The sequence below is a fragment of the Cervus canadensis genome, chromosome 27, assembly GCF_019320065.1.
Source record: "Cervus canadensis isolate Bull #8, Minnesota chromosome 27, ASM1932006v1, whole genome shotgun sequence".
Taxonomy (NCBI): domain Eukaryota; kingdom Metazoa; phylum Chordata; class Mammalia; order Artiodactyla; family Cervidae; genus Cervus; species Cervus canadensis.
The window spans coordinates 13,519,268-13,534,321 of record NC_057412.1 but is presented as its reverse complement, the minus strand read 5'-3'; the positions used below and the strand labels follow the sequence as shown (position 1 = coordinate 13,534,321).

At 36.3% G+C, this 15,054-nt stretch overlaps 1 protein-coding gene across 2 annotated transcripts; it reads left to right on the top strand.

The window, feature by feature from the left end:
- Window positions 1-5,161: 5,161 nt before the first annotated feature.
- LOC122428858 (double-stranded RNA-binding protein Staufen homolog 2) lies at window positions 5,162-9,287 on the top strand. Of its 2 annotated transcripts, XM_043448996.1 has the most exons (2): window positions 5,291-5,307; window positions 5,439-9,287. In XM_043448996.1, exons 1-2 carry the CDS (start codon window positions 5,292-5,294, stop codon window positions 6,860-6,862), a joined length of 1,440 nt encoding a protein of 479 aa, XP_043304931.1. In that variant the 5' UTR covers window position 5,291; the 3' UTR covers window positions 6,863-9,287. The 2 variants fall into 2 exon arrangements, with proteins under 2 accessions (XP_043304930.1, XP_043304931.1); XM_043448995.1 differs by having other exon boundaries at window positions 5,162-9,287.
- The last annotated feature ends 5,767 nt before the right edge of the window (window positions 9,288-15,054 follow it).

Sequence of the window (15,054 nt, the reverse complement as noted above, 5' to 3'; positions counted from 1 at the left end):
AAGCTCCCCCCAAAAGAAAAGCCCATGAGCATATGACTTCACTAGTGAATTTTACCCAACATTCAAAGGAGAATTAATGCCAATCCTTAAAATCTTCACAAGTAGAGGAAGACAGAAACCCCCAAACTCATTTTATGAGGTTGACATCACCCTGATACCAAAACTGGATAAAGACACTACAGTTAAGACCGTCAGTATTCCTGATGTTCATAGGTGCAAAAATCTTCAATGAGATACTTGCACTCTGAATTCGACAGCATATTAAAAGGATCATACACCATGACCAAGTAGAATTTATTCCTGGGATGCAAGACTATTTTGACATATAGAAATCAATCAATATCCTTGTATATATATATACATATCCATAGTCTTCTTTTTGAAAATCATAAATCCAGATATGTTTTAAAATCTAAAAATTTGGAGATTTTTTGAGAGCAATATGCACATATACTGTATATATAACACTCCTAGAAGGGTATATAGTCAAGTATAATTTTATGTTCACAGAAACATATCAATATGCTACTAAGTGAGAGAGAATAACTATTTGTTGCTGTGTTTAGTCATTAAGTCATTCCCAACTTTCTGCAACCCCACGGACTGTAGCCTGCCAAATCCCTCTGTCTAGTGGATTTTCCAGGCAAGAATGCTGGAGTGGGTTGCCATTTTTTGCTCCAGGGGATCTTCCCAACCCAGGGATGGAACCCACATCTCCTGCATCTTCTGCATTGGCAGGAGGATTCTCTAATGCTAAGCCACCAGGGATGCCCCACTAAGTGAATACAAAAAAGATCAAATAGTTTTGCCCACTGAGTTATAAAAATATTTTCAGCTTTCAGATGTTTTGGATTTTATAATCACAGATGAATGGTTATGAATCTTTACTTTATCATCTATTTTATTTCTTATTTCTGCCAGTATATAGTTCACTTAATCTAAAAACAGCTTAGTAAAAGAATTAAAATGTGTATGTGGAATAAGGCCTTAAATTACTGCCCAGTATCATATGCTGTCATGATATTTGGTCAAACCAGGCTGCTGTGATGAATTAGAAGGCAATTTAGTTTTTAGAATAAAAATACTTTGAGAATACTGGAGATTTAGTTGTCAAGTCTGAAATGAGACCAACCATATACAAAAACTTAAGTTCTCAGATTTTTATCTGACCTAACTTTTAATATCAACAGAATTGGGAAGAATATATTGACTCTGCCTAATTTGCATCTGAGGACCAGTTCAATAATGAAATGTACATAAAATATAAGACACACTTAATTGAAACTTGTTCACATTTGGATGGTTTATAGTAGAATGTGTTTCTGGAAGAATTAGGAACATAAAACACATACAGACATTTTGATATATATTTTTTATTGATGTCCAGAGGATGACTTCACAATGTATTTTATGTTGCCATAATTTTATGGTATGGGAGACACTTGTTTTCCATCACTTTTCTGATGTATTATTCCAAAGCTTCTAAAATAGAGAAACTTCAGTTGCTTTCACAAAAACATAACTCACTTGCCGTTAGATTTATTAAGGGAAAGAAGCTGCCTATTACATGTGTTCAATTTTTTATGTTCTGGGCTATATTGCTATTACAGTTAAATATTTGGAAGGTAGGCTTATGATACATGAGAAATAGAATATTTATTCTATTAATTTTATTCATCAGTTTAATTTGATAAATGTTGAATAATTTCAGTTGTTTTTTAAATACACTATTTTTATTGGTATTATATCAGCAAAAATAGCTAACAAAATCTTTCTTTTTATAAAAAATAGATAAAAATGACATTTTCTTACACAACAGGAATATTATCAGATTTTGTTTCTTCCAGTTATATAACCCTATTTCCTAAATCACTCTCAATTCAGCTGGAAAAATTCTCAAATTTAATGATGTTTAAAATACTTCTTAGTATTCCTCAACTTCCTGGAAAGAAAGGGCAGTACAAAACTTTACCAAAGCTATTTATTTAGCACATATTTTAAATCTGGTTTTGCCTGTACTTGCTCAAGGTTGTTGCTTTTGTGCTAAACCTGTCTTTATTCTTTAAACAGATGTGCTCAATATGCTTTCTGTACATTCTGGTTGTAACATATTTACTAAGTGTTACTTCTTATTTTTCGTCAAATGTTTGAACATTTCCTTTTTTATTTAACCTTTGCCCTCTACACTGACACTGGTCTTAGAAAAGCGTGCATTTGACTATCAAGAGCATTTTTATATGAGCTCTGCTAACTTCATTTTGTAGTCAAGAAGTTGCATATTTGGTATTTTAAAGCACTTGGAAAGAGCTGATGCGTCTTTTTTTTTTTTTTTTCCAAGATGATGCTAAAAGTCCCATCTAATTTAATGGACAGAATGGTTCTTTGCAAGTTATGTTGTAAAAATATTCATTAACGTTGATGGAGAGTGCTACTCAAACAGCAAAAAATGTGTCTGTAAAAGCTTATTAAGATTCAGAGATGCAAATAAGCCAACGCAAGAGTTTAAAAACTTCAGTGAAATTCAAATGGAGGGGTTCTGGCAGATGCACATTTCAAAAACGGAATTTACTACAAATATGATTAGTTTCCAAGTAACATTTTAGCTGTTGCGATTTTAAATAAGTAAAAGTGATTTTCTCTTTGAAAATGACATTTTCAAAATAGCCCTCAATCTACATAGGCTACATAGCTAATAAAAAATATTATTAATTCTTAATAAAAAATTAAAATCATCTTGCTTAACCCATGAGCAAGCCCTTGCTTAGCTTGCTATTTAAAATTATTTTACACTGAGATATTTCACTTGGTCTATATAAATAATATTTCAGGTTCTATATGTCCCTAAACATGTTTTTAATGAACTATGGAATCTCTGTATAATCCATTCTAAAATGAAATTGCTAAATTTTAATCTCCATTTATTGAGAATATGTATTTTACTATTATTACTTTATTTTTTTGTGAATATACTTTTATTTCTTTCGGTTTTTACATGTTCACTACTCACTTTTTGAATACACAAAGATATTTTAAGCCAAATGAGTTGAAACAATAATTAATGTTACATAGAAGATTAAATAATGCATTTTATTATTCTAGAGTGAAATTATGAATATCATGTTGCTTTGTGTCAAAAACTATTATTAATTAAAACATATTCTTTAAAAATATATTTTATGTATGTGAATATTTTACTTCGCACACACACAAATACATATATACACATATATATTTATCTCACAAACATAAAATTTTTTATATTTTATAAATATATAAAAAGATTTATATATTTTTATGTGTGTGAATAGAAGAGGCACTTCACATATCAGACTTGTCTTCAATACTGCTGTATATTGTCTTTTCAAAATATAGATAAGGAAGTAGATTCAGGGAAGCTTACTGCTTAAAGGCAGAAAACAGTACGGGAATATTATTTCCCATATTGCTAAATAATTAAGACTTACTTCCCTGGTGGTACAGCGGATAGGAAGCTGCCTGGCAATGCAAAGAATGTGGGTTCAATCCCTGGTCCGAAAGATTCCACATATCACAGAGCAACTAAACCTGATCACTGCAACTACTGAGCTTACATGCCAAAACTACTGAAGCCCATGTGCCTAGAGACTGTGCTCTGCTACAAGAGAAGCTACTGCAATGAGAATTTTGTATGTTCTGACCTATATTACTACTCTCATTTTTTTTAATGTTTTGGGCTATATTGCTATTACATTTAAATATTTGAAAGGTAGACTAGTAAAACATGGTGTGATAAAATATTTATTCTATCACTTTTTATTCATTAATTTAATTTGGTGAATGCCAAATCATTTCAATTGTTTTTATTATTTAAGTAAAGAAGCCCAACCCTGCAGAGTAGGCCCTGTTCCTCATAACTAGAATAAGCCTGCAGGCAGCAAAATAAACTCAGCACAACAACAACAAAAAAAGTAAATAATAAATTAATCAACTAAAAAAATTTCTGGTACATTTGAAATCAGGAAGTGAAAATTCTCCAACTTTGTTCTTTATTAAAAAACCCCAAAACTAAAATGGTATATTGTGTAGCGGTTACATTTTAAAAGTCATAATCAAGTATTCTTTAATGTAGTTAAAATTATTATTTAGTCACTAAGTCGTGTCCTATTTTTTTTGTGACCCATATACTTTAGTCCACCAGGCTTCTCTGTCCGTGGGGATGTTCCAGGTAAGAATACTGGAATGGGTTCCATTTCCTCCTCCAGGGGATCTTCCCCTGGGATCAAACGCATCTCTAATGTGTTAGTCAGGTTGTTTACCACTGAGCCACCAGGGAAGCTGTCGTTATAATTAGTAAAGCCTATTCCTGATGAAAATGTGATTATTTAACAGTATTTTCTCACCCTATTTCTGCGGGAAATGGTGAAGAAAAATTTTTAAAATATTGGATCAGATATCACATCCTATAGAAAGTTTCTCTCCTCAGAAAATAAATCATGCATGATGAACATAGAAGACCAAATCACAGTTTAGAATATAAAACTAAATATCAGAATCATTTTGGAGAAATCTTTCTCTGTGTACTCCATTACCACATTTTTTAATGTATATTCACCCCTAATCTTTTAGTGCCTTTTGTAAAAAATATCAATGTGATTTGTTCATTTAGTTTTCTCATTTAAGCCTTTTGCAATTGAAAGTGAGTAATTCAAAGGCTAATCAAGGAGGTGATATTATGGTGTATTTGTTTCTTCACATTTTCAGGTCATTATTTAATTTAAAGTGAACACAAACGAATGCATCTTTCTAAAAATTTTTGTTACTCAAATTCCTATTTGAGCATTAGATTAAAGAAAAAGTAGATGTCAGGTTAGTCTCTTAAAGCTAAGAGCTTAGTTCTCAGCTAAGGTCGTTGATTGAAGTGATATTAGAAATGAAATAAGAGAATATTAAAACAAGACACTGAAAACACTTTTATATGGGGATTTTCTTTGTTTTCCCACCTTAATAGATATTCGATGGTCCTGCTTCTATGTTTTTTTTCCCCCCTAAAATGTGCAACTATTGTGAATAGTACAAAGTATTGAAAAGTTTGACCTGTTTAATATTGGAAGAAACATATATATCAAAAATAAAAACACAAATACAATTCAAATTGTGTCTATCCAACCCGAGGGGTGGAAGCCGGCGGCGGCGGCCGAGCGGGGTCAGTTCTCTGTAGTGTTTGCCAATGTTGGAGTCGTCTGCAAAGTGTCCCCGGCGAGAAGTTTTTGGAGCCGTGAGGGATACAGCACTTTGGTCAATATTGTTTTAACATGCTTCAGATAAATCAGCTTCTCTCCAAGATAAAATGGCAAACCCCAAAGAGAAAACTCCAATGTGTCTGGTAAATGAGTTAGCCCGTTTCAATAGAGTCCAACCCCAGTATAAACTTCTGAAAGAAAGAGGGCCTGCTCATTCGAAGATGTTCTCAGTGCAACTGAGTCTTGGGGAGCAGACATGGGAATCCGAAGGGAGCAGTATAAAGAAGGCCCAGCAAGCCGTCGCTAACAAAGCTTTGACGGAATCCACGCTCCCCAAACCAGTTCAGAAGCCACCCAAGAGCAATGTTAATAATAACCCAGGTAGTATAACTCCAACTGTGGAACTGAATGGGCTTGCTATGAAAAGGGGAGAGCCTGCCATCTACAGGCCATTAGACCCAAAGCCTTTCCCCAATTATAGAGCTAATTACAACTTTCGGGGCATGTACAATCAGAGGTATCATTGCCCAGTGCCCAAGATCTTTTATGTTCAGCTGACTGTAGGAAATAATGAATTTTTTGGGGAAGGGAAGACTCGACAAGCCGCTAGACACAATGCCGCGATGAAAGCCCTTCAAGCACTGCAGAATGAACCTATTCCAGAAAAATCAGCTCAGAATTGCGAATCAGGAAAAGAAATGGATGATGACAAAGATGCAAATAAGTCTGAGATCAGCTTAGTGTTTGAAATTGCTCTGAAGAGAAATATGCCCGTCAGTTTTGAGGTTATTAAAGAAAGTGGACCACCACACATGAAAAGCTTTGTGACCCGGGTGTCAGTGGGAGAGTTCTCCGCTGAAGGAGAGGGAAATAGCAAAAAACTCTCCAAGAAGCGTGCTGCAACCACTGTGCTACAGGAGCTTAAGAAACTTCCACCTCTGCCTGTGGTTGAAAAGCCAAAACTATTTTTTAAAAAACGCCCTAAAACAATAGTAAAGGCTGGACCAGAATATGGTCAAGGAATGAACCCCATTAGCCGCCTGGCTCAGATTCAACAGGCCAAAAAGGAAAAGGAGCCAGATTACGTTTTGCTTTCAGAAAGAGGAATGCCTCGACGTCGGGAATTTGTGATGCAGGTCAAGGTAGGCAATGAAGTTGCTACTGGAACAGGACCTAATAAAAAGATAGCCAAAAAAAATGCTGCAGAAGCTATGCTGTTACAGCTTGGTTATAAAGCGTCCACTAGTCTTCAAGATCAGCTTGACAAGACAGGGGAAAACAAAGGATGGAGTGGTCCAAAGGCTGGGTTTCCTGAACCAACAAGTAACACTCCAAAAGGAATTCTTCATTTGTCTCCTGATGTTTATCAAGAGATGGAAGCCAGCCGCCACAAAGTAATCTCTGGCACGACTCTAGGCTATTTGTCACCCAAAGATATGAACCAACCCTCGAGCTCTTTCTTCAGTATATCTCCCACATCGAGTAGTTCAGCTACAATTGCCAGGGAACTCCTTATGAACGGAACATCTTCTACAGCTGAAGCCATAGGTTTAAAAGGAAGTTCTCCTACTCCCCCTTGTTCTCCAGTACAACCTTCAAAACAGCTGGAATATTTAGCAAGGATTCAAGGCTTTCAGGTATGAATTAAAAGCAAAACCAAGAAAACAAAGCAATTCATTAGCCCCTAGTCCTCCATCTCTGTCCATCAGAAAGCTCATTCTTGCCTGCTAGCGTGACTTCTATGCCACTTACATTGTAAATCATTAGGAACACAGAGGACAGGAAAACGAGCCATGTGCACATGCCTCATTTTAAAGATTTTTCATTCTCTCCAGTAATTATTTTTTGCTGCCTGGCTCTCCTCCATTTTTCTTTCTTCCTCCTCTATTTTTTTTTTTTAAGACATTTTTCATCCTGTGTTCCGTCTTCTGATTGGTCTCAATTGGGCGCATCTATTCCCTTCACTCTGTCTTCCCAAGTAAAGATCCTGCCTTCATACATTTGGTCTTAGTAAACACTAAGTGCTCCCTCAGTTTACAGTAAGATTGAGTTTTTCTAATGCTGATTTTACTTTCATAGCAATTTTTTGAATTTGGCATTCTGTTGCTAGTAATGATTCAGAGATGCCACTAAGGTACAACATCCTAGAAGTCTGTTGTCTTAGGAGTTCATTAACCTTGGTGTTAGAACAGTAATAAATGCTTTCTAGCTGTTAGAGGCATAAAAACATGTATTGTTTTACTGGATTGTGTTTTGAACCATCTAGGGTAGCACCTACCTCAGATGGTACCAGTAATTCTATTTCACTGGGCAGTCTACACCTAGCTTATAGGCCTCTTGTGTATAAGAATTTGGGGCTGGAAACTCTCTCCCTCCCCCATTTAGTCATTGTTCCCTTTTGGAAAAAAAAAACAAAACCGAATAATCCTCGGTGGGTAGATCTTTTAAGAATTGTTAACTCTAGGAAGAGGAAATACCTGTGTTTTGACATCTTAGTTGCCTTGAAAATCCTGTACCGAACTGTAACCACTGGACTGGATGAACAGCGGCGGGCTTGTGTGTGGAAAGAACAGGCTGTCCCCCCAGAGTTCACTATTTTCATGCCCCTTTCCATCTTAGTCTTATTCCCTAAGACCAAAAGCTGTAATTTCCTTTAGAAATGCTCTAGAAGGTCTGTATTGTCTAAAATGATCATGTATTTATAAATTTTTTTCAAATTTAGATATGAGAGAAGATCACATGGTTGAGGGGGTAGAATTTTTGCATGTTTTTTTTTTTAGTTTGTTTGTTTCCCTTCACAGAAACCTGATTCTTTCCAATCTCTTGCCAGGTAGTGGTTAGTGTTTTTAATTAGATTATTAATATGAAATCTAAAAGGCTGTTAGCAGTTTTTGGCTCTGTCATCTGAAATTTTAATCATTTAATTTAAAAATTAAAATTTTAGGGTTTGTTTTTGTGGTTTACCTTAAGAATAATAATCACTGTTTAAAAGGACCTTGATTCACACAGTTTAAAAGTCCTGGAGAAAAAGAACTAAGCAATTTTTAGTTCTATCTGTAATGTGCATAGGATGAACTAGAAATAAACTGTGATAGAAGGGAATTCACTGTTTATTTACAAATCTAGTTGTCTAAAAATGTCCGAAAGTAATACTACATTTGAATTTTTATAGAAACAAAGCACAAATTGATTCAGGCTCTGAATTGATTTTTTTGCTTGGAGAAGTTATATGGTAGATGTTCATTTTGCTGCCAGAACTACTTAAAATTTTTAAATTTGTATTTATTTGTTAATTCTTGGCAGTGACAGCAACTATAATTTTAAAATAGTTTTGCTTTAGTCAAAATGTAGAATCTGTTACTCCTATATTTGGGTTGACTACTCAGACCCTTTTTTTTTTCTTTAAAGTTTATGCTGAGATAATACACTCTTATTTATGGACAAGTGAGTAAACATTTCCAAATTGTGTATGGTGATTTTTACATACTAATGAATATAAGTAGATGGTTTGAAACGTTACTGTGCTTCTTTGGTCAAACGAGCTTGGTGTTGATCTGAAATATTGTGTTGCTGACAAGCTGCAACGGGCAGCTGTGCGGTGAACAGACTGTGGGAAATGGCTCCGTGCCCTGACAGGTGCCTAGCACATCCTCATAATGTCACAGTAGAAGAGTCTTTGTGGTTAAGAGTTTTAAAGCCTATTTCTTTATAGGTAACTTTCTCAGGTGTATTTACCTGCTAGAAAAACATGTAGATTGTTTCTGTTTCTTAAATGTTTTAATTGGACCATAGTTTAGAAATGATAGGGCCAGCTTGTTACGGATTCCATGCTATTGTGTTATTTTTATTTCTGGAACTTAAAAACAATAAATTCTTTCTCTGTGTCTCAAGGTTAGTACTTTTAAAATTTTGTTATTGTACACTGAATAGATATTATTGCTTATTGAATATTGTATAAACTCTTCTCTGGCCTTCTGTGCCCATTGACATTTGATTTAAGCCTACCAGAGCCATTGTATGTGACAGCTATGTTGTATTAAAAGTAAAAAATATATTAGTGTACTGAAACTAAAAAAAAAAAAAAAAAAAAAAAAAAAAAAATTGTGTCTATCCTAGATTTAAACAAAGAAACAGCAGCACTAATAATGGCAACAACAACAAATCTCCTTTTCTGTTCCTTACTAGATGAATACCAAAGTGCCCAATGTCTTTATCATACTCTTACAAATAGCTGGTATCTTCATCAGTTGTTCTCTGACTTTATCCTTTATGGGACCAAGGTCTATATGGGAGCTTTCAGCCTATTAACCTGGCATTATAAACTATATAGTTTTAGCAGAATTCTTTTAATTTAAAGCTATCATCTTAGTCTGTTTATATTGCCATAATAAGATCACACTGACTGTTTGATTCCAGTAACAGTGATTAATTTCCTCACAGTTGTAGAGGCTTGCAAGTTCAAAATCAACAAGACCCAGGTTCTGGTGAAAACTTTCTTTCTAGCTTTCAAATGACTGTCTCTAGCTGTGTCCAATTGTAACCTTTTCTCTGTGTGTTTCTGGACTACGATCTCTGATATCTCTTCCTCTTCTTATAAAGGCACTGGTTCTACTGGATTAAGGCCCCGACCTTATGACCTCATTTACATTAAATGGTCTCTTAAAGGGCCTGTCTTCAAAACAATCACACTGAGGGTTTGGAATCAACATATGAATTTTGGGGATGCACAGTTCACTCAATATGCCAGCAAATTTGGAAAACTCAGCAGTGGCCACAGGACTGGTAAAGATCAATTTTCATTCAAACCTAAAGAAAGGTAATATCAAAGAATGTTCAAACTACTGCAACATTGCACTCATTTCACACGCTAGCAAAGTAATGCTCAAAATTCTCTAAGCTAGGCTTCAAGAGTACATGAAGCATGAACTTCCAGATGTTCAAGCTGGATTTAGAAAAGACAGAGGAACCAGAGATCAAATTGCCAGCATCCATAGGATCATCGAAAAATCAAGAGTTCCAGAAAAACATCTACTTCTGCTTTATTGACTAGGATGTGAGAACTGGACTGTAAAGAAAGCTGAACACTGAAGAATTGATGCTTTTGAACTGTGGTGTTGGAAAAGACCCTTGAGAGTCCCTTGGACTGCAAGGAGATCAAACCAGCCAAACCGAAAGCAAATCAATCCTGAATATACACTGGAAGGACTGATGCTGAAGCTGGAACTCCAATATTTTGGCCACCTCATGTGAAGAACTAACTCATTGGCAAAGACCCTGATGCTGGGAAAGATTGAAGGCAGGAGGAGAAGGGGTTGACGGAGGATGAGATGATTGGATGGCATCACTGACTCCATGGACATGGGTTTGAGCAAACTCCAATAGTTGGTGATGGTGGAGGCCTGGTGTGCTGGAGTCCATGGTGTCGCAAAGAGTCGGATACAACTGAGTGGCTGAACTGAATTGAACTGAAAACCCACTGTGTGGATGACAAAAACTATGGAAAATTCTTCAAGAGATGAGAATACCAGACCACCTTATCTGCCTCCTGAGAAACCTGTATGCAGGTCAAGAAGCAATGGTTAGAACAGGACACGGAACAACAGACTGGTTCCAAATTCGGATAGGAGTATGCCAAGGCTGTATATCATCACCCTGCTTATTTACCTTATATGCAAAGTACATCATGCAACATGCTGGCCTGGATGAAGTACAAGCTCGAATCAAGATTGCCGGGGAAAATATCAATAACCTCAGATTTGCAGATGACACCACCCTTATGGCAGAAAGCAAAGAAGAACTTAAGAGCCTCTTGAAAGTGAAGGAGGAGAGTGAAAAAGTCGGCTTAAAGCTCAACATTCAGAAAACTAAGATCATGGTATCTGGTCCCATCACTTCATGGGAAATAGATGGGGAAACAGTGACAGACTTTATTTTGGGTGGCTCCAAAATCACTGCAGATGGTGACTGCAGCCATGAAATAAAAAGACACTCCTTGGAAGAAAAGGTATGACCAAAGCTGACAGCATATTAAAAAGCAGAGAGATTACTTTGCCAACAAAGATCCATCTAGTCAAGGCTATGGTTTTTCCAGAAGTCATGTATGGATGTGAGAGTTGGACTGTAGAGAAATCTCAGCACCGAAGAATTGATGCTTTTGAACTGTGGTGTTGGAGAAGACTCTTGAGAGTCCCTTGGACTGCAAGGAGATCCAACCAGCCAATCCTAAAGGAGATCAGTCCTGGGTGTTCATTGGAAGGACTGATGCTGAAGCTGAAACTCCAATACTTTGGCCACCTGATGTGAAGAACTGACTCATTAGAAAAGACCGTGATGCTGGGAAAGATTGAGGGCAGGAGACGGGGTGGACAGAGGATGAGATCATTGGATGGTATCACTGATTCGATGGACCTGAGTTTTAGCAAGCTCTGGGTGATGGTGAAGGACAGGGAAGCCTGGCATGCTGTAGTCCATGGGGTCTCAACAAACTGAACACAATTGAGTGACTGAAAAGCAACAACAACATTTTAGTTCGTATACCATCCATTTACACAATGCACATTCATTTAAGGGATGTGTTATACTCTTTAATAGATTGTTTAACATCTTCATGCTATCTCAACTTATTTTCTAAATTTTTCCATTTATAGGATTATTTTAACAAGTACCTAAGTAAATATAATACCATGTTCTTAATCCTAGGGATGCTGGAAAAAAACAAACAAACAACCTGACTCTCCTGTTCTCTTGAGACTGATACTCCAGTATTATTTATGGTTAGGAACATGTCGTTTGGTGTCCAAGAAACATAAAACAAGTGTACATATTTCCAGGGTATGAGTGTGCTTAATCTTATTAAACCTATTTTCACTTTTAAAATTGAGATTGATGATCATGTCTATCCATAGAATCATCAGATTTCAATGTGACCAAGCACAAAATGTGATCAGCATGGCTCCCAGCAGAGAAACCATGAATCACTGGTAACACTCATCACTGCCGTTTTCAAGATCACTTGCAAGGCTGGCAATCATTTCACTGTGTCAAGTTTGTTTCAGTGTTAGCCTCTCTATTGTCATTTTCTTTAAGTATAAATATATACCCTGAGAATGTATTGTTAATCAGTTTTCCCTCAAAATATTAAGATTGGTAGTAGCAAAATGTTTACAATAGATAAGGGTAACTTAAAAATATATTTGTGCATCATTTCCTGTTCAGTAGAATTTTACTTTAATCATTCAAAGTTGTAATCAATTTTTATCTTTGTCTTTATAGCAACTTATGTTGGCATTTTTTTCAAGTATTAGGAAATCATATGTAGTCTGTCACATTACTTTGAGCTCTCAATACCTCCCAAACTGTAAAGCTCTGTGGAAATAGCCTGTATGTCACCCTTTGCAGAATATAACTCCTAGTTACCTTCAGTACGGTCACTTCTTATTTACTCTTCCTTTATTGAACTTATTCATTAACCATTTAACAAAGTACATTTCCTTTCTGCAAATCTGCCCCACATTTTCCACAAAGCTCCTTGATTGCAGTGTTAAAAAAAAAAAAAAAAAAAAAAAAGACAGGCTAAACACACAATGTAATTTGAGAACTTGCATCATCTCCGGGTGAACTGTTTCTACTTAGAATTCACCACTGTATTTGCTTTCCCCAGAGTTGCTTCGCTGATCATAGCTAGTTTGTTATCTACTATGACAGTTACTTATGTATCTGCCAAACTTGCACACCTTATATTTTTGCATTTTTAAAAATTATTTTACCCTCCAGTTATATTTCCCTTATCTCATCTTCAATGCATTTTGTTCTGTCTTTACACTTCTGGAGGTCACTTTAAATCATTATCATATCTTCTTAGTTTTAAGTCACTGCCTTTCCCCCTCTTGCTATTTAATGTTATCTGAAGAGTTAATGCACACAGTCAATATTCCATCTTCTTGATTTCAGAGTTCCTTTTGTTAAGTGATTCACAGCTTAACACTGATCATATACTTCTCATAAGAATTCCAGTTAATGAAATGATCATTCTGGTTATCTTTAATTGACTAAAGCCTGGAATTTAAAAAGTCATGGTTTTGCCTGAAGACTTCTGAAAAATTGTCAGTGGCTCCATACTGTTAAGCAAATTAAATCTAATTTACTTTTTCTTAGATTTGGCTTTGTTATTTGATCCTAATATATTTTTCAGGTTTATAGTTCACAACTTTTAGAACATGTGAAGACTTGACAGTGGCATGCTTCTGTGGAAAGGAGGCAGAACTTGGGTAGATGGAACCAAAGGTTTCTTTCATTCAAGCATACATTCTACTCAGTATGAATACACACCTACTGTGAACCAGGCATTTTGTAAGTGCTGGAGACACAATAATAGATTGAGATTATTATGCTTTGTTTGGAGATAAATGGTTACAAAAGCAATTAAATTAACAAAAGGTAATTCGAGGCAAGATGAGTATAAGAATATTGAAAGAGAAAATGATGTGGACAAAGGATTACAGAATTAAGAGAAAATAGCCCCTTTGTGACTTCCCTGGTAGCCCTTTCCTGGTAGACAAAGAATCTGCCTGCAGTACAGGAGACCCAGGTTTGATCCCTGGGTCAGGAGAATTCCCTGGATAAGGGAATGGCTTCCCAGGTGGTGCTAGTGGTAAAGAACCTATCAGCCAATGCAGCGAGATGCAGGTTCCATCTCTCGGTTGGGAAGATCCACTGGAAGAGGACATGGCAACTCAAGTATTCTTGCCTGGGGAATCCTATGGACAGAGCAACCTGGCAGGTTATGATCCATAGGGTTTCAAAGAGTTGGACATGACTGAAGTGACTTAGCAAGCACACAGCTCCTTTGTAGAACTAAAGGGAATTTTGAATGGATGATGGGGATGTCATGAGATGGTATAAAAAGGTCAGCTCATAAAATGCTCCCTGAGCTAAGAACTTTGACTATGAAATAAGAACATCTACATGGATTTTTTTATCATATGCTCAGATTGTTAGTACAAAAAGAAAATTTGTCTGGTGGAAAGATGATGTTTGTTTTAGTTTGATCATGTTGAAGTAAAGATGCAGTCATTGTTTGAAATGGAAATACCAAGTACTTACTATATGTCCTGGAGAAGGAAATGGCAACCCACTTCAGTATTCTTGCCTGGAAAATCCCAAGGACGGAGGAGCCTGGTAGGCTACAGTCCATGGGGTCGCAAAGAGTCGGACACGACTGAGCGACCTCACTTTCACTATACTGCATAATGATGGCATTTAATCTAGAGTAGAGGTAAATTTGGGGACACAAGATCATAATGATGGTAATAAAATCATGCTAGTGGCAGAGATGTCACAGTGAATGTGTTTGAATTTTTTCTCTGAGGTCAAAGTCCAGAGATTGGCATTCCAAGACTGTAAAGTTCTGTTAGGGTTCCAGGACTCATAATATGTCTCTCTTTTATTACCATTGGACATGGCCATTGTGTTGACCCATGCAATGCACCTTTAGATCCACCACTGAAGGACTGTTTTCCCAGTTCTTTGTGAGCTTTGAGCACACAGGTGTCAACAGTGATTGATCAATAATAGAAACGCCACGGGACTATTGTGAAGGGCAAGTCTAGCTCCAGAAATCTTATAAAATTTCTGGTGGTTACTGTGGTAACTACATCTCAGTTCAGCTTCTCCTTCTGCCTAATCCTGTTTCCTTTTCCTAACTTTGACTGTGGATGAGCCAAAAGGCACTAAAAAAAATATATCTTTCATGCCTATCTCCATTTCAGTGTCTGCTTCAGTGACTCAACCTATGAGACACCCTATTCACAAGGGTTTATCTTGGTCCATGATGACA